This window comes from Peromyscus leucopus, chromosome 7 (assembly GCF_004664715.2).
Source record: "Peromyscus leucopus breed LL Stock chromosome 7, UCI_PerLeu_2.1, whole genome shotgun sequence".
NCBI lineage: Eukaryota > Metazoa > Chordata > Mammalia > Rodentia > Cricetidae > Peromyscus > Peromyscus leucopus.
In genome coordinates this window covers 6,736,441-6,760,980 of record NC_051069.1, presented here as the reverse complement: position 1 = coordinate 6,760,980, position 24,540 = coordinate 6,736,441, and the positions used below count along the sequence as shown (strand labels likewise).

At 39.6% G+C, this 24,540-nt stretch overlaps 1 protein-coding gene across 6 annotated transcripts in view; it reads left to right on the top strand.

The window, feature by feature from the left end:
• Nucleotides 1-24,540, top strand: part of Csnk1g1 (casein kinase 1 gamma 1) — a 147,094-nt gene that overhangs the window by 56,350 nt on the left and 66,204 nt on the right. For all 6 annotated transcript variants that reach the window (XR_005091924.1, XM_028866481.2, XM_028866488.2 and 3 more), the window contains 2 exons: nt 2,801-2,841; nt 11,223-11,292. Coding sequence is in view for 5 of the 6 variants with exons in the window: in XM_028866481.2 (XP_028722314.1) it covers nt 2,801-2,841; nt 11,223-11,292 (111 nt within the window). In the remaining variant the exon portion in view is untranslated. The remainder of the gene's footprint in view (nt 1-2,800; nt 2,842-11,222; nt 11,293-24,540) is intronic.

The following is a 24,540-nucleotide window of genomic DNA, read 5'->3' as shown; positions in this document are numbered from 1 at the left end:
GTTCAGTGTCCTGTACCCATTTTGGGTAGCTCATAGCCCCCTGTAACTCCAGCTCCAGGGAATCCAATGCCTCTGGTGCGAACATATGTACACTCATTCTCACTCTCTCTCTCTCTCTCTCTCTCTCTCTCTCTCTCTCTCTCTCTCTCACACACACACACACACACAATTAAACATAAATCTCTTTAAAAGATGAACAAAGAATTTGAAAATACTTTTCTCCAGAGAAATTGGAGAAAAGCACATGAAAAGTGTTTCATCTTTCATGATCTTTAGTCATCGGGAAATACAGATGAAAACTATTTCTTCATACCCACCAACTGTAGTAAGAATTACTGTTTGCTGGGAAGGATATATAGAAATTGGACTGCTTATACAATGATATTGAGAGAGTAAAATGGCACAGCCACTTTGGAAGACAGTCTGGTCTACAGAGCGAGATCCAGGAAAGGCGCAAAGCTACACAGAGAAACCCTGTCTCGAAAAATAAATAAATAAATAAATAAATAAATATATATAATATATATTGTTAAATATATATATTTAACAAACCTGACAGTACCTGTCACTCTGCTCTTGAGAGGCTGAGGCAGGAAAATTGTTATGAGTTCAAGGCTAACCTGGGCAACATTTTGAGACCCTGTCTCCAAAGATAGAGAGAGAGATAGAGTGGGGCATGGCTGTACATGCCTTCAATCCTAACACTCAGGAAGCTAAGGCATGTGGATCTCTTGATTTCAAGGCCACCCTGGTCTACATAGCCAGGCCAGGCTGACAAGGGCTATATAGTGAGAGCCTGTCTTTAAAAAAAAAAGGTGGGGGGGCATAACATTACAATTTTCTAGAAACTAGATTTTCATTTGTATTATTAAGCTTCTTGAACCTCATATAAAAAGCTAGTTCCAGGCTGCCCAGGGCTACATAATGAGATCCTCTGTCCTCCCTAGGAAAAAATTCTAAAGGAAAAAAAAATTTTCAGGCTGAGGATGTTGTTCAGTAGTAGCACAGGGCATGCCTAGCATGTGGAAGACCCTGAATTCTATCCCCAGTAACACAAAACACACACACACTAAAAACAAAAGAGGAAATGCCCCTAATTGTAACCTGGTATTCTGACTGGACTCAAACAATTAGAGAATATGATACATGAGAAGAAATGGTAAGAAGCCAGAAAGGTTCATTAGAGACAACCTGTGGGTAACCTTGAATGTGAATCCCTTTCTCTGCAGTACACACACACACACACCCAAGAGTGTATCCTAATAGGTCAGGGCCTCTGTGTATTAAGCTGCAGAACAAATAACTTTTTTTTTCACTTGTAGAATTAAGAAAAAATATGTACATTAAAGTGAATTTATAATATAAAAATCAGACCACTTTTTTTAAAAGTGTGGACCATTTTTTTTTAAATGCAGTATTCAAAGAAATCACAGGTTTTTTTTCTTTCTTTTGAGATAGGATAGGGTCTTATATAGCTCTTCTTAGCCTAGAAATGCTAATGTAGACCAAACTGACCTTGAACTCATAGAGATCCACCTGCCTTCACTTCACTCCTGGGGTTAGAGGTGTGTCAACATGCCCAACCTCTCTCCTCTATTATCCAGACTCTTCTATGTACTTATTCTCATTTTTGTCTTAACATCATCACATTATATAATTTATTAGCCGAGGTTTTCATCAGATTACACAGGACTGTGTGAGGAGCTAGAGTATATTCTCTGAAGCTCGAGAACTGTGTGGCTTAACTTGGATGGGTGGTGTTTGATGTGATAGGTGTTAAGTCATTCAGATACATCCCCTTACTTCTGCTCTCTTGCTTTTCTACTTGAGTTTTATGCTGCCTCATACATAATCATTCAGAGTCATAGATCTGATTATGTGATTACTTCCAAATCTTGTTTTAAACCTAGAATAGTATTAAGGTTTTCCTAATACAGCCACAGCCTTTCCCAGTTTTTGTTTTAACTTCTCCTTGTCAGTCTTCATCCAGCCCCCAGACTCTGTACCACTCTTCGTCTATAGCATCTCCTGCTTTATTTTTGTTTGTTTTTGCAGTTTCCTCTCCCTGAAATGATCTTACCCATTCTCCAGCTGTTAAAATACTGCTTGTTCTTCGAGACTTTGTGGAGGAGGGAGGTCAAAGGGGAAAATTCAACTCCTGAGATTTCCCTGGTTGTTCTGTCATCTACAGTACTTATTTCCTCTTTTTGCTCACAACAATATCCAGGTTTATTCCTTTGGTGCATATAACTACCACCTTGGTTCTCCTTAAATATTAGATCTCTCATTTCATCCTACCTCCTAACTACTTACTGATCTGTGCTTAAATATTTTCTAGAGGTAGGGGGAGATTTGATACATGAGATCATGCAGCCCAGGCTGGACTTAAATTCAATGTGTAGCCAAGGATGACCTTGGATTCCTGATTCTCCTGCCTCCAACCTTTTCCAAGTTTAAATTTCTATCTTTGAAATTGTGGCATTTCTTTTCAGTTCACTTAATACCATAATAATTGAGAAGTAATAAGGTTGCATGTATGAGGGGGGCATAAGGGAGAGAAGAGGGGGGTGGATTTGGTTGGTTTTCTCCTTTTTAAAACAAGCAAAACAGGGTCTCTTGTGTAGCTTACATTTTTAGATTCTCAAGCTGTTTTTGTCCTAGTCCTGCTGGTTCTCATTATCTCTGTTTAGCTTTTCACTTAGCTCTGTCTTCATATATGGGAGACGAGTTAGAAAATCCACCTTTCTCATGACCTTGTAAGCTAATGTCACTAAATATATACATTCTCTTTTTCCCTTAGGTAAAAATCTCTACACCAATGAATATGTAGCCATTAAACTGGTGAGTAGAATGTGTGTGTTTGTGGTCTTTGTATTTTGATGCCTTCATTGCTAATGTCTTCTTACAGGAAGTTGTTATAGGCATTCACAATAATGCTAATGCTATTTTTACTGTGCGTATCATGCCAGATAGTCATTTTTCCTCCATCAGGATGTTATAATGATAAAACACTATATACTGTGTAATGTCATATAAATGGTACTAAGTCTAGTGGTAACAAAGATGAGTCAAAATTTAATTGATTGTATATGTCCACACTGTGTATATGCCTGGTGCCATGGAGGCCAGAAAACTGGAACTGGATAGTTGTGAACTAACTTGCTAATGCCGGGAATTGAACCTGAGTCATGTTCCTGGGTCATCTTCAAGAACAAGTGCTCTAAACCAATGAGCATTTCTTGCCATCTATTTTTATCATTTATTTATTTATTTGTTTGTTTGTTTGTTTGTTGTTGTTTTGAGACAGGGTTTCTCTGTGTAACTCTGACTGTCTTGGAACTTGTAGACCAGGCTGGCCTCGAATTTATGGAGATTTGCCTGCCTTTGCCTTCCTAGTGCTGGGATTAAAGGCATGCACCACCACTACCTGTGACATCTGTTTTTTAAATGTATGGCATTTATTAGTATATTTAACAAAAGAAAACCAAGTCTGACTATCTCATCAATGCTTTAAAATAGTGGTTCTCAACCTTCCTAATGCTGCAACCCTTTAATACAGTTCCTTATGCTATGGTGACCCCCACCATAAAATTATTTCCATTACTAATTCATAACTGTGATTTGGCTACTGTTATGAATCATAATGTAAATATTTTTTGGAGATAGAGGTTTGCTGAGGGGGTCATGACCCACAGGTTGAGAACCATTGCTTTAAAAAACCTGCCAAGCCAGGTATGGCACCATGTGCTTTTCAGCACATGCCTTTAATTCCAGCACTTGAAAGGAGGAGGCAAGAGGATCAGGAGTTCAGTGTCATCCTTGAGTTTATATTGAGTTTGAGTTTAAGGCAGAAACAGGTAGATCACTGAGTTTGAGGCCAGCCTGATCTTCATAGTGAGTTCCAGGCCAACAAGGTTACACAGTGAGACCCTGTCTCTACAAACCATAAAAACTCCCATAAAAGCATCCCCTACGGCCCTGCTTAGTCTTTTTATCTTATTTAGCTTGTCAGTTTGTGGGTTGTTAGGATTCTTTTGCGAAAGGGTAGCAGTTGCCAGGTTAATTTCTCTACAAAGGAGAAGACAAGTATTGGGACTAAGAACAGGCAATTTCTTTGAAACTCCCCCGGCTCTGTTCCCTTTGAGGTGTTTCATGTAACTCAGGCTGGCCTTAAACTCAGTGTTACCTAAGGTATCCGATCCTCCTGCTTCAAGTGCTGGGACTACAGGTTTGTGCCGCCATACTCAGGCTTGTTTGCTGTAACAGAGCTTGAACCTGGGACTTCATGTGTGCTGGACAAGCACGCAACCACCAGCCTATGTTACCAGCACACACGGGCCCTCCCCTTTTCTCCTGTTTGTTTTTCTTGTTGAGATATGGTCACTTTGTAGCCCTGGCTGACCCAGTTCTCAGTGGGTAGCCAGGCTGACTGTAAATTTATGGCAACTCGTGTGTTTAAGCACCCTCGGTGCTGGGATTGCTGTGCGACTACACTGGTTTTTGTTGGTCTTTGACTTGGTGGAGAAATCAGAGCAGGAAAAGAGCACATGTACTGATGCAGGTCATATGTCTTTTAAGATGGACAAGTAAGGGTTTATCTACTTGTTTTTCTGTAGAAAAGTTTAGTTCTGGGAAAGTATACTCTAGTGCATTTTCCATTTGACTTCTTCTGTTTCACACAGAATAAATGTCTTTAATTTTCTGAGGCTACTGAACAAAAGAAGCACTCCTCCAAACACTTAAAGCCTAGTGTGTTAGTGGCCCCTGGTAGTCCCAGCACTGTGGAGGCTGAAGTAGGAGTATTTTAAGTTTGAAGTCAGCCCGGGCTATATAGTACGTTACAGTGAGATCCTGTTTCAATAAACTAAAAACAAAACAACATTTGCAAAAAAAAAAAAAAAAAAAAAAAAAAAAAAAAAAAAAAAAAAAAAAAAAAAAACCAAAACAATGTGAAAACTTGTACCTTTAAATTTCTGTATTACCACTATATATTTGACATTGTCCCTTTATTTCTCAAGGCTTCTTTTGGGGCTTTCTGTCTAGATTTCTTCTATCAAGTTCATACCACTTTGACCTATATAAATGTTTCTATAACATATTAGTAATATCATTGACAGACATTTCACTTTTCCTACATTTTCTTTTATTAAGCTTTATTCTTCTTTGTATAGACAGTATAAAAAGTAGAATTAGGGGATAGGGTTCTAGCTCAGTGGTAGAGTGCCTGTATAACCTGCGTGGGGTCCTGGAAGTTCAAAGGAAGAAAGATGGAGGAAGGCAGGAAGGCAAGACTGAAATGAGAATTCCTACTTAGATTATAGCGATTCCATCTGTGAGTTTCATCCCTTAATGTTGAGCTTATTCAAGGGACATAGAGCAATCGTAATTGATCTCCTTTCATTGTGTAAGACAGCCATCTGCCATTGATCTAGAATTTCAGGCAGGCTTGTGTGTTCCAGAATAGCCGTGATTCTGGCAGATGGCCAGCTCTCTGTTCATAGGCAGGCAACATCTGTTACAGAATTGCAGGAAACTTGGTACTGCTATTTCTTTGTTGTTGTTGTTTGAGACAGGGTTTCTCTGTGTAGTTGCAGTTGTCCTGGAACTGGCTCTGTAGACCAGGCTGGCCTTGATCTCAGAGATCCGACTGCCTCTGCCTCCCAAGTACTGGGATTAAAAGGTGTATACCAGCACATCAATTCTGCTTTGTTTGGATCTTCATTGTAGCTCTTGCTCCTTTAGGTTTAGGTTTGTTTCTTTGGGGTTTTTTTTGTTTTGTTTTTTTTTTTTTTAAGGAGGGAATCCTCCAATTTTTTGCTTGTTTTTTGTTTTTTGTTTGTTTATTATTTTGTTTCGAGACAGGGTTTCTCTGTATAACAGTCCTAGCTGTCCAGGAACTAGATTTGTAGACCAATCTGGCCTCAAATTCACAGAGATTCTCCTGCCTCTGCCTCCCAAGTACTGGGATTAAAGACGTGTGCCACTACTGCCCAGTGCTCCTTTAGTTTTTAAGAACATTTAAAAATTCACCCAGTAGAACCAATTGCGGTAGCTCAGAAGGTATATATGCTTGCCATGCAATCCTGACAACCTGAGTTCAATACCCAGAACCTGCATAAATGTGGAAGGAAAGAACCAACTTCCCAAAGTGTCCTCCAACCTACACACACACACACACACACACACACACACACACACACACACACACACACAGAGGCACATGTACCCCTTTCTTATATACACATTATAATAAATAATAATAATAAATAATTGAAGACTGTTTAAAATATGCAAAGTAGGGGCTGCAGAGGTGACTGAACTGTAAAGAGCACTTGTTCTTGCAGAGAACTGGAGTTCAGTTCCTAGCACCTATGTCAGGTAACTTAAAGCTGCCTGGAACTCCAGCCTGGAGGGATCCTGCTCCCTCTTCTGGCCTTCATAGACAACACTGCATACATGCACATACAGAGATACAAACACATATACATAAATACAAATAAAGTAAATCTTAAACACATATACAAAGTAACCAGGCATGATGGCTCCTATCTGTAATTTCAGCACTTGGGAGGTGAAGCAGAAGGATCACGGAAAGTTCTAGGCTAGCCTGGGTTATAGAATGAGAGGTCATGCCTGTGGAAAAACAACAACAAAAACCAATGTGGTGTCTGTCTGTTTCATAGCTGCAGTCCTCATACTCAGGAGGTAGAGGAAGATGTGGAATTCAGGGTCATTCTCAGCTACTTAGCAAGTTACTCATCTTACTACTTTTCTCTACACTGCTCTTTGTATGTTTGGAAGGCTTTCTGTTGTTCTTAATGCTTCCAGAACAGGTCCTGAAACCATATGCTTGAATAGTCTTCAGCCATGTGCTCAGGAGACTAGCTGAAGGATGTGCATTCCTGTGATTAGCAAAACACTGTCATTCATGAATATGTGTGAGGTATAAGTTCACTGTCAACACAAATTCTATGAAAATTAATTGTTGTTTTCTTCATTAACTAAGATATTGAAGGTTATATTTTTCTCCAAGGTTTCTAGCATGAAATTCAAGTAAAGATCCTATGGTTTTTAAATTCATTTCTTTGTGCTTTGCCATTCTCTAGAGATTCCAGGCAGTAATTTTCCTGTTCTAATTCCATCTCATTTTGTCTTCTCTGTTTCTCATGAAATTATTGCTGGTAGTTTTGCTATTAACACATTTTGTAACTGGCTATTTTATTGGTGATAAAGTAGGTGACCTGTAACCAAATGAAGAGTCTGAAGAGAGCAGTCAAAGGACTATCAGGTATTATGTGTGTTTCTCTTAATTAACTAGGATAATCTTGGGAAACACAAAGTTCAACTGTGTGAGTGTTGGATGCTGTGAGTTCTTTAATGGAGTTCCTTGAGAATATAAAATACTCAATCTCTGACTTTATTTAGCTTAAAATTTCCTAAAAGCAAAGAATGAGTGAATTAGGTAATTTGAAAGAAACTTCTAAGTTCTGTGATTTATAGATTCTGTGTCCTAAGAAAAACATAGACGGAAGCCAGGCGGTGGTAACAAACACCTTTGATCCCGGCACTCGGGAGGCAGAAGCAGGCATATCTCTGTGAGTTTGAGGCCAGCCTGGTTTACAGAGCAAGTTCCAGGACAGGTTCCAAACAGGCTCCAAAGCTACACGGAGAAACCCTGTGTGGGGGGGGGGCGGGGAGGAAAGCCAGACTTTTTTTTAGATAACAATAATTTACTGTGTATCTTGAAATAGAAGTTTTTAAATGTTGCTATTGCAAAAATATGATAAGTGTTTGAGGAGCTGGATGTAACTCGGGTAGAATGCTTGCCTAGCATGGATAAAGTCCTGACTTTTATTCCCCCTACCACATAAAACCAATTGTGGTGCCACATGCTTATAATCTATACCCAGAAGTAGAATTGATTGACTACAACATTTTCAATTGCATCATTCTAGTTATTTGTTTTGTTTTCTGAGGTGGGCTCTCATGTAATTTAAGCTTTCTTCAAACTTGTATGTAGCCAAGGATAACCTTGAATTCCTGATCTTCCTGACTTCATTTCCCAAGTGCTAGGAAAGAGGGCGTGCTGGCAGCTGCACCATTTTAAATTAAGGCTAGCAACACAGAAGTACTAAAACTACCTTTCTGCTTTGATAGTAGGCATCCTAGTTGAGTGTACAAGTTCAAGAAGTTTTGGTTGTGGTGGTTGTTTTAGTTTTGCTAGTAAGGCCTTTATTCTGTAGCCCAGGCTGCCCTCCATATACTCCAGCTTATCCTCAAAGAACCTCCTACCTCATCATCTTAAATACTAAGATTGTAGAGATTAAAGACATGCCTGGCTTGATGATGAATTTTGTTTGTTTAGTTGTTTTTTGTTTTTTAGGTTTTTTTTGGGGGGATTGTTTCTTTGGTGGTGGTTTTGTTTTACTGAGACATGGTCTCACCATGTAACTCTAGCAGGTCTGGAGTTTGCTATGCAGACCGAGCTGGCCTCTAACTCGGGGATCTGCTTGCCTATTAAAGCAGGTGATACCACACTTGGCTGTTAATAAGTTTTTAAAAAGAGGTCAGAACCATCTTGTAGTAGTTTTTAAATCTATCATTCATATATACCAAATTGACATCTTTTATGATGGCCTTCTGTTGCCTTGTTAGCTATTTGCCAGTGCTACACATCTGTTCAGAACAGTTAACCAGCCAGTTCTTAGGTGTGACGTAGCACAATATGTGGTTGTTTGCCTGCTGTCTCTATAAAGATTTAGAAACTCTTCATTATTATTGTTATTGTTTCTCTTTGGTTTAGGTTTTGTTGTTGTTTTTAGTTAGGGTCTCATTCTATAGCATAAGATGTCCTGTAACTCATTATATAGCTCAAGCTAGGCTCAAACTTGTAGATGATCTTCCTGCCTCAGCCTTCCAAATGCTAGAATTGAAGGCATGAAAGAGTCCCATTTTTGTTAGAAAGACTGATACCAACCAGATGGGTTTTTTTTGTTTTGTTTTGTGGGTTTTTTGTTTTTTCACGTGAAATCTAGATTTTTAAGAAGGAAAACGACAACACATAAAGTAAAAGATGAACTATTTGGGAAAAAGAAGAGGACCTATGGGATGCTAGAGAGGGAAATAGGGTTTGTGTGTGAAATTTCCATTATATATGTGTATGAAAGTGGCATAATGGGCCAGGCGGTGGTGGCGCACACCTTTAATCCCAGCACTCGGAGGCAGAGCCAGGTGGATCTCTGTGAGTTCAAGGCCAGCCTGGGCTACCAAGTGAGTTCCAGGAAAGGTGCAAAGCTACACAGAGAAACCCTGTCTCGAAAAACCAAAAAAAAAAAAAAAGTGGCATAATGAAATTCCATTGTTTTTTATTTTGTGTGTGTGTATATGTGTATATATATACACATATACACACATAATACATATATAAATTTATATAAATTATAATAAATATATATTCTATATAGATATATAATGTATCTATTTGCTTGGTTTCTTGAGACAGGGTTTCTCTGTGTAACAACACTGACATTTGTAGAACTCATTATGTAGACCAGCTGGCCTCCAACTCAGAGATCCACCTGCCTCTGCCTTCCAAGTACTGAGATTAAAGGTATGCGCCACCACTGCCCGGCTTTACAATTAATATATATTAATAAAACCATTTAAAAGCCCCCTTCCTAAGAAAGAAAGAAAATTGCTGTTACTGAAAGTTGAATGCTGTAGATGATTGATTGATAAATAAAACACTGCTTGGCCAGTAGCCAGGCAAGACGTATAGGCAGGACTAGCAGAGAGGAGAATTGAGAGAATAGGAAGGCAGAGAGGAGGAGAAGCCAGCCTGCCATCCAGGGAACATCATGTAAAGGCAGCAAGTAAAGCCACGGAACACGTGGCGATATATAGATTAACAGAAATGGGCTAAGTATAAGAGTAAGAGCTAGACAATGGTAGGCCTGAGCTAATGGCCAAGCAGTTTAAATAATATAAGCGTCTGTATTTTATTAGTGGGTATTAGTGGGCTACAGGACTGCAGGGGCTTGGTGGGATCCAGAAAGAAAAACTCTAGCTACAGTTGAACACATAGCCAAGTGTGGTGGCCCATACCTTTAATCTCAGTACTGAGGCAGACATAGGTGGATCTCTGTGAGTTCAAGGACAGGCAGGACTATGTAGAGGGTCCCTGTCTTAAACAAACAAAAAAACTGGATACCACATTAATCAAAATTACTTGTTTATGTTGCACTTATAGTCTTTAATTCTCATAAGTATAAACGGAAATACATGTAATGTTTGTAATAGCATTGTCCATAACATTGAAAGCTGTAAACACTAAGTACATGTATACACATATTGAATTTCGGCCAGTAAAAGTATTGTATACCTTACACACACATAGTAAACAGCAAATATAATCAGAGCTCCTTCTTATAAAATGATCTACAGGAGTTTCTACTATATAATAGATACAGGTAAGTATTTGAGCCAGGCATGCTGCTATATACCTCTGACCCCAGCACTCAAGATAGTAAGACAGGAGATTTACAAGTTTGAGGACAGGTATGTAAAGAATTCAAAGTACATGGTCTCAAAACAAAATTATCAAAGCTTTAATAATGGCTATCAAAAACAGTAGCTCCTCAGATTATTTGTACTTCTTATTTTTTGCATATTTTAAAGTTTTTTAGCATGTACTAATTTTTCTAAAAATAAACTGTTGACTGCCCAGAATTCAGAATACAAGCAAGAAATACCCACTGTGGGTTTTTTGTCTGTTTGTTTGTTTGTTTTAAGATTTGATGTCTAAACCAGGCACAGTAGTGCACACCTATAATCCTAGCACTCAGGAGTCAGAGAGGCAGGAGGATTGAGACTTTGAAGAAATCCTGGGCTACATAGTGATTTATTGGCAGGGAGTAAAAGAAGGAAAGAAGGTAAATGGGTGAATGTACACATTTTGTGAGAATATTTTACACCAAGAGAGCTACCCTTGAGTGATGGTTCATGGAGAGTCTGTTTTTGACTGCCCGTGAAGGGGTTACATATAATTCAGCTCATCTTCTTCTGACTGTACTTCCAAAGACAACTGTGGTAAGAACACTGTTATATGCAGATCATTTCTGAAACATGAAAGGGTCTTAGCCCTGTTTGTTCTGAAAATCTAAGATTGGGGATAAAAGCTCATTTGTTGAAATTTGACCACAGTTTTTCTTCTTGGGTTTCAGGAACCAATAAAATCACGCGCTCCACAACTTCATTTAGAGTACAGATTTTATAAACAGCTTGGCAGTACAGGTAAGTCCCTTTATTTTCTTCCCATTATTTAATATACAGCTTAGTTGGATACTCTAAAATAAGTTTATTTGGTTTGCCTCCTTCCTACACCATTTGGATCTTCCTCTTTATTGGGTAGGTGATCAGTGTGGCCCACAAAAAGCTGCTTGATCTCTGGTTCCTCGAGGTACAGTTGAGTGGGGGATTGTTAGTGTTGTAACCCTGCCCACAGGTCAACCTTTAGATGTTTTCACCTGCTTAAACTAAACACATGCTGTGAGGATTTGAGGTCTGTCCCTTTCCTAACTTTATATACCAGAGGAAAAAAGGGAGAAAGGATTGGTCATTTGCATGCTATGCTTTAGAGCTTTGATTGAAATAAATCCTAGAATACAACACGGGTTTACTCAGTTTTGTTCATTTACAAGAGCCACTTATAGGCTGGAGAGATGGATCAGTGGTTAAGAGCACTGGCTGCTCTTCCAGGAGACCTACTCAGTTTTGATTTCCAGTACCCACGTGGTGGCTCACAACCATCTGTAACTGCAGTTCCAGGGGATCCCACATCCTCTTGTGGCTTCCTCAGGCACCAGGCACACATATGGTGCACAGACATATGTGCAAGCAAAACACCCACAAATGTAAAAATAATAATAATAAAGTGATTTTTTTTTTATTTAACTGGAAACTAAGTTCTTAGGATATGTGTATAACTTGAGGCTTGTTTTCCTAGCCCGAGAATAAAACTGGTAAGATTTTATTGTTGTTTGTTTATAAATAAATAATTATACATACTTATTTCCATATATAGCTAGATCGTATACATTGAGAAACACTGTAAGTTCAGAAGGACACTCAAATTGTAATTCAGGGTTTCCAGATCATTTCTGGTTATTCATTTTTCTTCATATGAAAAAGTTAGTTCTTCACCTGATGACTTATTTGCCAAACATGCTTATCTTTAGTCCTTCTAACTTGCCATTATTTCTTCGTGTCCTTGGTTCTTCTGTAACATTTCTGTATTATTTTATAATAACATTACCACATATATAACCACAGTAATTGTATGATTTAAAAATTCATAGAATTAACCAGGCGATGTTAGCACACACTTTTAATCCCAGCACTCAGGAGGCAGAGGCAGGCGAATCTCCGTGAGTTCGAGGCCAGCCTGGGCTACAGAGTGAGTTCCAGGAAAGGCGCAAAGCTACACAGAGAAACCCTGTCTTGAAAAACAAAACAAAACAAAAGATCATAGTATTTGATACATGCATTTTAAAAATGGATTATTCTTTGAAATTTCTTATAGATTCTCTAAGAACACCAACGCCACATTGGTTGGATTGCTCATTTTCAGACAGGGTTTCATAGCTCAAGCTAGCCAAGATTTCTGCTGATGCGGTTTTCACCTCCTAAGTGCTGGGATTGTAGATGTGCACCACCATACCTGCTTCTCAGTTTTTGCTTTTGGTGTTCTTCCTAGTTTGATAATGTTGTTTTGATCTAGTTTGATTTGGTTTGGTTGAGACAGGGCTTTACTCTGTCACCACAGTTGTCTTGAAACTTTCTGTGTAGCCCAGTTTGGACTTGAACTCAGAGTAGTCCTTCTGCCTTCGCCTCCCAAGTACTAAGATTATAGATGGGAATCATAACACCTGACTCATAATATTGTAAGTCTCAAAAATTTCAGGGTGATAACTGTCTTAGTGTAGTTATGAAAAAAACATTTATATACATCTCACAAATCTAAGGCATAAACATTTCTGATCCAACCCAGCAAATGTTTGAGTGGGCATGGGGAAGTGACCAGGCCAATTTCCAGTATTTCTTCTATAATTCCTTCCAGATAGAGCCACTACCGAGGGCCAATCTTCTCTTTTTAATATGAAACTCAATGGCCATGCTTAGTGGTACACATCTGTAATCCTAGCAATATTGGAGACTGAGGTAGAAGGAGCACTTGAGCCCAACAGTTTGAGACCACAGCATCTGAAAATGCAAAACAGAATTAGCATCTAGGTCAGTGGTAGAACATTTACCTGATAGGTGCAAGGCCCTCTGTTCAACTGTGGGGAAAATTCTTTGTATGAGAATAAAATCTGTGCTGTTGGAGTCATGCTCTTTCTAAACACAAAACACTGTATATAGTCTAGAGGTTTGGACATTCTCTGTAAAGAAGCATTACATGAGCCGGGCGGTGGTGGCGAACGCCTTTAATCCCAGCACTCGGGAGGCAGAGCCAGGCGGATCTTTGTGAGTTCGAGGCCAGCCTGGGCTACCAAGTGAGCTCCAGGAAAGGCGCAAAGCTACACAGAGAAACCCTGTCTCGAAAAACCAAAAAAAAAAAAAAAAAAAAAGAAGAAGAAGAAGCATTACACAAAGAACATTAGAGAAAGGGGTTTACAAAAATTGCATTACAAAATTACAAAAAACAAGCAGCAAAGAAAAACTAGAAGCCCTGATATTGGTATGTCTGTTTGCTGCCAGTGAGAATAGGAGGGCTCTTCAGGCCAGCTCTCACTGCCTGGGAGACTGACTGTTGGTTTTTATCCCAGTGTCTCTTCTGTGCAATCACCTAAAAGTTACAACATCTTCTGCATTTTATTATTTTTTATTTGTTTGGTTTTTGGTATGTGTAAGCTAGAGTTGATGTTGTATATCTTCCTTTATTGCCCTTCACCTTATTTTTTTGAAACAGTGTCTCTCAGTGAACCTCACTATTTTGGCTAGGCTAGCTAGCTGGCCAGTGAGTTCACTATCACTAGAGTTATAGACAAGCACTTCATCCACTGAGAGTTATCTCTGCAGCATCTTCTACATTTTCTGTGAAATTCAGTAGTGTTTCCTGTCTTCCTTTTTACTTTTGAGCTTGCACATTGACTTCTTTCTTTTCACACATTTATGTGTGGAGGTGTTTTGCCTGCATGTGTGTATTTATACCTTGTACATGCCTGGTGCCAGAAGAGGGTGTCAGATTTCCTGGAAGTGAGTCACTGACAATTTGTCAGCTGCCCAGTGAGTGCTGGGAATCTAACAGGGGTCCTCTGAAAAAGCAGCCAGTACTCTTTACTGCTAAGCCATCTCTCCAGCTCCTCTCTTTCTGTTGTTGTTTGTTGATTTTGATAGTACTTTGCTGTGTATCCTAGGCTGGCCTTCAGTTTTTCTGTGTATCTCAGGCTGTTCTTGAACTTTGAAATCCTTCTGTCTGCTCCTGTGTGTTGGAGTTACAGGTGTACAACTCTGCCCAATTTTACCAGTGCTCTTAAAACAACTGGAGTGCATGTTGTCTTAATATTCTTATCTGTAAGCCAGGGAGTGGTGGTACACGACTTTAATCCCAGCACTCGGGATGCAGAGCCAGGTGGATCTCTGAGTTCGAGGCCAGCCTGGTCTACAGAGCGAGATCCAGGATAGGCACCAAAACAACATGGAAAAACCCTGTCTCAAAATAACAACAACAAAAATTCTTGTCTGCAACTAGCAAGTGGCCAGGTTTTTCCAAGATGAGGAGAATTTTAGGAATGTTTGCAATTTACCCTAGTGCCGTGGTTCTCAACCTTCCTAACGCTGCGACCCTTGAAGACAGTTCCTCATGTTGTGGTGACTCCCAACCATAAAATTTTGTTTCTACTTCATAACTAATTTTGCTACTGTTGTGGATTGTAATGTAAATATTTAGCCTGGTGGTGATGGTGGTGGTGGTGGTGGTGGAGGCGGCGGCGGCGGCGGCGGCGGCGGCGGCGGCGGCGGCGGCGGCGGCGGCAGCTGCGGCACACGCCTTTAATCCCAGCACTCAGGAGGCAGAGGCAGGCGGATCTCTGTGAGTTCGAGGCCAGCCTGGTGTCCAAAGCGAGTTCCAGGAAAGGCACAAAGCTACACAGAGAAACCCTGTCTCAAAAAACCAAAAATAAAATAAAATAAAAAGTAAATATTTGATAGGCAGGATATCTGATATGTGACCCCCCACCCCAAAAGAGTTGTGACCCACAAGTTAAGAACTTCCACCCTAGAGCAAGAATAACTTTTAAAATTTCTTTAAAACCTTTTTAGATTTATTTTTATTTTATGTATATGAGTATTTGCCCACATAGATGTCTGTGCATCATGTGTGCCTGTTGCCCTTAAAGGCCAGCAGAAGGTCTTAGATCTGCCCAAACTGGAGTTTATCAAATAGTTGTGAGTTACCATGTGGGTCCTGGGAATCAAACCTAAGTCCTCCAGAAGAGCAACAAGTGCTCGAAACTGATGAGCCATCTCTCCAGCCCCTTCTTTTGAATTTTCTTAATAAGTAATTGTCCATCTGCTTGATTTCTACCATACCATTTACTATTCTTTGAGGTATAAAATTCAGTGTTGGAAACTAAAAGATATTTGGAGTTACCCATCTTGATTCAAAAATCTGCCTTTTTATAATTTTCATAGTGCACACTTGGTTTTCATCTCAGCTGCTACTGTTTACCGTGCACCTCCGAGTCTACTTTCAAGCCAGATTTTACCTCTTTATTAAAGTCTTTTTATAATTTATGATATTTGTGTAATACAGTATACAGATAACTTAATTAGTGATGGTACACTAGCAAGCATGGACACATTATAAAGAACATTCACACATAATAATATCTAGATATGGACACAAATATTGTAGTGTTTTGATGATGATCCGTGGATTGGTTTGCTTGGTTTATTTGGGGGCAGGGGTGGCTAAGGATTGAACCCCAGTCCTTACAGATGCAAAACAAGCTGCAATCCCAACTCCAGCTTAGCTCTCTGACAGCTGTTTCACCTAGTTGGTTTTGAATGCTTTTATAGAACTGAAACGTAGCTGGAGTTTTCCTGTGTTCACCCGTTCCTGCAGCCGCTGGAGCCCAATTAAACACACAGAGGCTTATGTTACTTACAAACTGTGTGGTCTATGGCAGGCCTTTTGCTAGCTAGCTCTTATATCTTAAATTAACCCATTTCTATAAATCAGTACTTTGCTACATGGCTTGTGGCTTACCAATACCTTTACATCTTGCTTCTCCTGGCGTCGGCTCACAGCATCTGCTTTGCCTCTTCTTTCTCTTCCTGTCTGTCTGTTTGGGTTCCTCGCCTGCCTCTAAGCTGCCTTGCCATAGGCCAAATGGCTTTATTTATCAACCAATCAGAGCAACATATATTCACAGCATACAGAAAGATATCCACCCCATGAAACCTATAGATCTTTTTTTATACAAACAGCATTTTATAGTTGCAATTACTTTTAACTATCTAACCCTCTCAAATACCTTTTTATTTTATTTCATCATCACTGAATACTAAAACATTGTTTTTGTTCTATATTATTATTGACTATCTTTAAATTGTGATAATTTGTGTTCTCCTTGAGAGTGAGATTTGCCTGTTTACCTTTCTATCTCAAATACACACACACACACACACACACACACACACACACACACACACACGGTTTGGTTTGGTTTGGTTTTTAAAGACAAGTTTTCCCTATGTAGCCTGGCTGGCCTGGAAGGGATAAATATCCACCTGCCTCAGGCTTCCTGGTGCTAGGATTAAAGGAGTGTACCACCACCACACTCTGCTTAAGGACTATTTATTTATTTATTTATTCATTCATTCATTCATTCATTCATTCATTCATTCATTCATTTTAGGAGCTAGGGATGACCCAGTAGTTAAGAGCACTAGCTGCTCTTCCAGAGGTCCCAGGGTCCTACTTATATGGTAGTTTACAACCTTCTGTAACTTCAGACCTAGGAGATTCTGATGCCCTCGTCTGGTCTCTGCAGGCTCTGCATGTATACATGAGGCAAAACACCGATATACATAATAAATAAGAAGGAAAAAGGATTTAAAGATTCATTTTTAATTGTGTATAGGTGTGGGGAGGGCTATGTATGAATGAATACAGATATCTAAGAAGGTCAAAGGTATTGGATCACCTAGTGCTGGAGTTACAGGCATTGGTGAGACACTCAGTATGGGTGCTGGGAATTGAGCTCAGGTCCTGTGGAAGAGCAATACTCTTAACAGCTGAACCATCTTTCTAGCTTTCAAGTGTATTTTAAGGTCTGACATAGTTCAATCACATGATGGGTAGTCAGTATTTCAGTGGCAGGAAAAAGTTAGGCTTACTCAACAAGTTTGTCTTTTTATGTTTTTACCAAGTTACTAATAAAAATATTCCTTTAGGATGACCAAAAAAGGGGAAAATGTGTTTTGAAAGTAGATGAATTAAAAGAAGATAAACAAGATTTCAGTGTTCCCATCTTATAATCATAAACATTTGTTCCAAGTTTTGGCTGCATTTGTGACTCTTCAGTAGGTATGAGCAGCCAAAGCACATACGCTTGTGTGTTCAGAACCAAGGTGTTGTCGCAGCCTTATAAATAGATGTATTGTGCTCACCAGTGCTTTGCTATTATTTATCATAGGCCTTTGATGTATAAAATATTTGGATAATTTAAGGGAGATTTTAAATTTTCTTTGTTTTTTTATTTGATCTTTTAAATGTGTGTGTTTATGCATATTCTTAGTATTTGTGCACACATGTATGTGCAGGTGCAAATGTATATGTGTGGGTGCCAGAGGGTGACATCTAGAGAATCTGGCTAGTCACCTTGCTCCAGGAAACCTCTGTTTCTACCTCCTGAGGGCTGGAATTGCAGCTAGATCACCATGTCCGCCTAGTATTTATGTAGTGCTAAAGATCCAGACTCAGATCCTTATCCTTCACAGTATCCACTTTATCCACAGAGTCATCTCTTAAGCCCCTGTATTTATTTATGTATGTATGTATGTTAACATTTTGATTTTTTGTTTGTTTGTTTCATTTTTATTTTTTTGAGACAGGGTTTCCCTGTGTAGCTCTGGCTGTCCTGGAATTTGCTCTGTAAACCAGGCTGGCCTTGAACTCAGAGATCTGCTTGCTCTGACTCCCAAGCATTGGGATTAAAGGTGTGTGCCACCACCACCTGCTGCTTTTTTTAATTTTTAATGACTACTTTGGGTTTTACTATATGCCAAAGAGTTCTCTAAATGTAACTAGCCTCTCAAATACTGGGATTGTAGGCATGGACTACCATGATAGGTTCCTATGTTGTTTCATCTAACACCCCGTGTGATAGGTTGATTATCAGATACTTAAAAAGTAAGAAAATCAAAGGTGAAATGTTATTTTTAATGATTCTAGAAAAGTTATTGAAAGAAATATATGGAGATAAGATTTTGCCAAACAGTATTAACATGGTACCTTTTGTGTAATCGGAGGGAAAAATACATATATACAAAATTTCTTTCAAGTGTCTGATTAAAGGCACAAGTTATGGCACATGCCTGTATTCTCATCACTTGGGAAATAAAGATCAGGGTACATAGAAAATTTGGAGCCTACATGAGACTGTCTGACAGAAACCATAGCAAAAGCATCTAATGGAGAGCCAGGCATGTCACTACCTGGCTGTCATCCTAGCACTCACAAGTTGGTCCAGGGAGATAATGATTTCCAGGACTGTGTTAGCAAGACATCTCAGAAGATGGAAGATCCATTCGAAAGAAATGGGATGCCTTCTTCTGACCTCCATGAACGTTGGGGTTCGGATGCACACACCCAAACACACATGTATACAAATAATTTAAAAGTAATAAAAATTAATCTTTTTAAGAGAAATGGGTCCTTTGGCTTGTGTGGCAAATGATTTACCCTGTGTGACCTCTTGCTGTTCCCCATAATAATGCTTTTAAACAATAACTTTGACATATTTAGTAAAAGTACTCGAGGGACTTATGGTAAATTCCCTGCACCTGATCAGGCATTTGGTGAAATTGATGAGCTCTCAGCATGTAAACACTTGGAGCCATATTTTTCTTCAGGGAACTGTAGCTTCTGTCTGTACGTACATTTGTCCTTTTCACACTTATCCTGCTATTGCTCATGTGAGTAGTTCATGATTATTTGTCTTCAGGAGCAAGAAAGAGATATGAAGTACAAATTCAGAGTTTTTGGGTGGAGTATCCTAATTACTTCTATAAGGACTAAGTAAACAAGATATATCTTTTTAATCTGTTATGAGTTCAAAGCTGCCAAAAACTCCATTGAAAAAGTTCTGGAATGTAAGCCTGTTCCAGTAGGAATTTTGTGTAGCACACATCCTACCACTGGGCTATAGTCCAGCCCCTTTGTGTAGTTCTTATTAAAAGTTGAATTATAGGGCTGGAGAGGTGGCTCAGAGGTTAAGAGCACTGCTTGCTCTTTCAAAGGTCCTGAGTTCAATTCCCAGCAACCATATGGTGGCTCACAACCATCTATAATGAGATCTGGTGCCCTCTTCTGGCCTGCAGAGATTTGTGCAGACAGAACACTGTATACATAATAAATAAATCTTTAAAAAACAAAAAAAAAAAAAAAGTTGAATTATAGTAGCTATCACTTCTCAGATCTTGAAACATAAATGGCCTGTAAATGTAACCAAAGAATTTTTTCGTACTCTTTAATATCGAACCAGTGTACAAATAGTATCTTGTCCATTTCAGCTCAGTTAATATAGCTATCTAAACCTACTTACTCTGCTACCTAAAAAGGGGCATGAAGGTGTGTGTGTGTGTGTAAAACTGTATATAAAATCCTGGGGGGAAAATAACATTTCCATTTCAGAAAAGTATCATAAGAAAGTTTTAATCTCTTCACTAACTCCTGGGCTCAAGGGAGCCTCCTGCCCTAGCCTCCTGAATAGCTGAGTCTTCAGGTGAACATAACTATACCTGCCACCTTAGTCTTTTTATGTATGAATTTTCATTAAATATTTTTTGATTTAAAAATTAAGGCATGTTTATCAGTGGAAAAAAAAGGTTATACTTCAAAGAGTTGGCAGTCTTTAAACTGAATTACCTTGTACAGATTTGAGAGTAAAACACAAATGGGATAAAAGGGGGTCCTGGCTCATTTCATGTCAACTTGATACAAGCTAGAGTCATCCGAGAGCAGAGAACTCCAACTAAGAAAATGATTTTATAAGCTAGATCTGTAGACAAGCCTTAGGGCATTTTCTTAATTAGTGATTGATGTGGGAGGACCTAATTGTAGATGGTGTCACCTCTGGGCAGGTGGTCCTGGGATGTTGGTGGTTTTTAGGCTCTTTTTTTGGGGGGCTGCCATCCAGCTCCCAAATAAAACACACTCAGAGCTTATTCTTACTTATGAATGCCGGTTTTAGCTTGGCTTAGTTTCTAGCCAGCTTTCCTTAACTTAAATTATTTCAACTACCTTTTTCTTGTGGGCAAGGGTGACAGTTCTTACCTCTGTAAATCTTAGTCTTATCCATGGCTTGCTGTGTAGCTGGGTGGCTGGCCCCTGGAGTCCACATCCTCCTCTGGCTGCTAGATCTTAGATCTCTCCTCCCAGTTTTCTCCTTCTATATATACTCTCTGCCTGCCAGCCCTGCCTATCCTCTCTCCAGCCTTGCCATTAGCAGTTTTTTATTAGACCATCAGGTGTTTTAGACAGGCACAGTAACACAGCTTCATAGAGTTAAACAAATGCAACATGAACAAAAGTAACACACCTTAAAATTCTTTACTACTGTACTGGGTTTTGTAAGAAAGCAGGCTTAGCAAACCATGAGGAGCAAGCCAGTAAGCATCCCTCCTCCTACAACCTCTGCCCCAGCCATACCTCCATGTTCCTGCCCAGTTTGAGCTCCTGTCTTGGCTTTCTTCAATGTGATTTAGGATAAGTAAGCCAAATAAAGCTTTTCCTTCCTGGCTTAGGGTTTCTATTGCTGTGAAGAGAAACCATTACCACAGCAACTCTTATAAAGGAAAACATTTAATAGGACTTAGAGTTTCAGAGGTTCAGTCCATTATTATCATTGTGGGAAACATGGCAGTGTACAGGCTGAGAGTTTTACATACTGATATGCAAGCAACAGGAAAAGACTGAGACATGGCCAGGCTTGAGCATCCAAGACCTCAAAGCCTACCCCCACCCCCAGTGACACACTTCCTCCAACAAGTCCTCACCTCCTAAATGAGTCATTCCCTGTGGGCCTGTTAGGGCCATTTTTATTCAAACTACCACACTCCCCAAGTTGCTTTTGGTTATGGTGTTTCATCATAGTAATAGTAACCCTAACTATGACAAAGATGTAAGTTCAATGTTGTCATTTAAAACAATTAAAATACTAAAAAACTGAAAGCAAGGATAATAATGCTAGACAATAAGTTTCCCATCTATGGGCTGCTTCATCCATGTTTCCTATACTAAGCATCTGCTTCTGTAGGGCTCTGGTAGCAAGCCAGCCGCAGGGCCACTGGTTTCAAGGCTTTTTGCAAAAACTCTGTGACTCTCACAGTACTTGTATTTCACAGCGTTTAGCTGTTGCGATAGCATCATCATCAGATAACTAAACCAACCAAAGTTGTCACAGATCACATCAGTTTATAGGTATCTCTTTTAGAACATTAGGATTTCAAGGGTGACAGTTCTTTATAAAGAAACCTATTGAGAAACAGTAAGAGTCATATGTGAGGTTAGGTTCTAAAGTTAGCATAAAAGGTGAAAAGTACAGATAATCAAAATTAGTCTTAGAAATCTTCAGTTTTCTTTAGAATCCCTTCTGACTGGGTTTGTGTATGTGCTCCTGTTCAGTGGATATGTTTAATGTGTATGTATGCTATGCATCAGTATACAGCTATATTCACTGTGTACTTTGTGCAGTAGTACAAAGTTTATATAACAGCAACCACATTTGCAAAATAACCTGTAGTAGTGCTTTAGTTTTGTAAACTTTCCTGCCCACACATGCATGATTAAATTTGTTGTTGTCCCTTTGCACATCACACATGTCCTTTATTTTACTAATTTCTTTTTTCTTTTTCCTTAAGGCAGGATCTTACTGTATTATTCTTCTCAGAGAGTTCCATACTGGCAGGGCCTGGTGTGTCTTTCCTTCATTTTTTCTCTCCCACTCTGTAGGAAGATCTATAGTATAGTACCTGTCATATAATGAGCACTTAAGAAACCTTGGATAAAGAGGAGACAGATGAGCAGTATATGTGTGGAGTCGTCATCACTGTTTTGATTGCAACTAATTCAGCTTTGTTAGAGGACTGTAGGGACATGTCAGAAAACTAAGAAAGGAAAAATACCCGTATCTTGAGGGATTAGAGCAGAGAGCTTGGGAAACCTCTGGAGATGAAAAGAACTGCTTTGTCTCTGGCTTTCTGTCTAACTTTTCTTGTCTCTACACTCTTCCTCATCTTTCTCCTTAGTTTTTTCTGCTTACCTGCCTCATCTCCCTTTCTCTCCCCTCATTACCAGCCTTTTCAGCTTCTAACATTTGATAGAAGACACCATCTTGACAGCCAGAATTACTTCTAAATTTAAGCACCATCCGGGGTTGGCTAGAGTTTTTTTTTTTTTTTTTCTTTTTCTTTGAGACAGGGTTTCTCTGGGTGCCTGTTCTAGATCTCGCTCTGTAGACCAGGCTGTAGCATGAATCTTAAATAGTCTTATTAATAAAATCAAACCTGGAGCCAGGTACTGGGGTGAATGCTGGAAGATCAGAGAGGCAGAAAAAGCCACAGCCACCTCACCTTGCCAATTCCTCGGCTGATCCTGTTTTCTCAGACTGGAAGCTTCTGTGTCCTCATCCAAATGGATCTCAGCTGAACTACTGCTAAAAGCCTGAAAGCTTAACCAGCCTAGTTCTTGGTTTTCATGCCTTATATACCTTTCTGCTTTCTGCCCTCACTTCCTGGGATTAAAGGCTCACTTTCTGGAATTAAAGGCATGTGTCATCATGCCTGGCTGTTTCCAATGTGGCCTTGAACTCACAGAGATCCCGACGGATTTCTGCCTCTGGAATGCTAGGATTAAAGGCATGAGTGCCACCATTTTCTAGTCTCTGTATCTAGTGGCTGTTCTGTTCTCTGACCCCAGATAAGTTTATTAGGGTGCACAATATTTTGGGAAACACAATACCACCACCCAGGCTGACCTCGATCAAACTCACAGAAATCCGCCTGGCTCTGCCCTCCTGAGTGCTGGGATTAAAGGTGTGTGCCACCACTGCCCAGCTGGCTAGGGTCTTTATGTCCCAGCTTCAGCTGATTGGCAGATCCAGTTTAGGTTAGCTTTTTAGTCTTTATCTGATAGCTTTTTCAGGGGTTATGGGATTCTATAGTCACCACCACACAGCAAAGAACAAATTTTCTAAGACTATAGCTTAAGAACTGTGAGAAAATGGTTGGCAGTATGACAAGAGAATGGTGGAGGGGGGTTCACAGAAAAAATTATCACTTTATTTTGTTTACATGATTGTTTTTCCTACATATGTGTATGTGTACCACATGTGTGCCTGATACCCTTGAGACTAGAAGCAAGAGTCAGATCCCCTTGAAATTATAGACTGTTGTGAGCTGCCATGTGGGGTGCTGGGAACCCATCCCAGAGCCATCTGACATGGGTGCTAGTTACCAAACTGAGGTCCTTTACAAGATCAGTATATATTCTTAATGGCTGTGCCATCTCTCCTACTCCAACATATAAATTTTTTAAAATTATGTTTATTATGCAAATTATATATTATTGTGTATAATAAATATTATGTTTTGTTTAGGAGTGTGTATGTGTGTGTGTTAGTTACTTTTCTGTTGCTCTGATTAAACACCATGACCAAGACAACTTATGGAAGGAAGGGTTTATTTGGGGCTTACAGTTCCAGAGGGTGAAAAAAGCCCGTCACAGTGCAATGGAGAAGCATAGCTATTGGCAGGAATGGTTGCTGGAGCAGCAGCTCAGAGGTCGTGTCTCAGATTGGAGGCACACAGCGGAGAATGAACTGGGACTGGCACAAGTATTTTAAATTCTCAAAGCCTACTCCCAGGGACGGACTTCCTCCAAATTCTATCCTAAATCTATCCCCAAAGTGCCACCAACTGGAGACCAAGTATTGAAAATGCTTGAGTCTGTGGGGACATCTCAATTGAGGTGTGTGTGTGTGTGTGTGTGTGTGTGTGTGTGTGTGTGTGTGTGTGTTCGTTCAAGCATGCTACCATGTGCATGTGGAGTCAGAGGACAAGTTGTAGGAGTGAGTTCTCTTTCTGACTTGGGGGTCCCAATGATGCAACACAGGTTACCAGGCTTGGCAACCTGTTACACCATCTCACCACCTGCCTTAAGACATTTTAAACAACCATGTGGGAATAGGATGTAGCTAAATGATAGTGTCCTTGCTTATCATGTGCAAAGCCCTCGTCCTAGCTCATGCACTC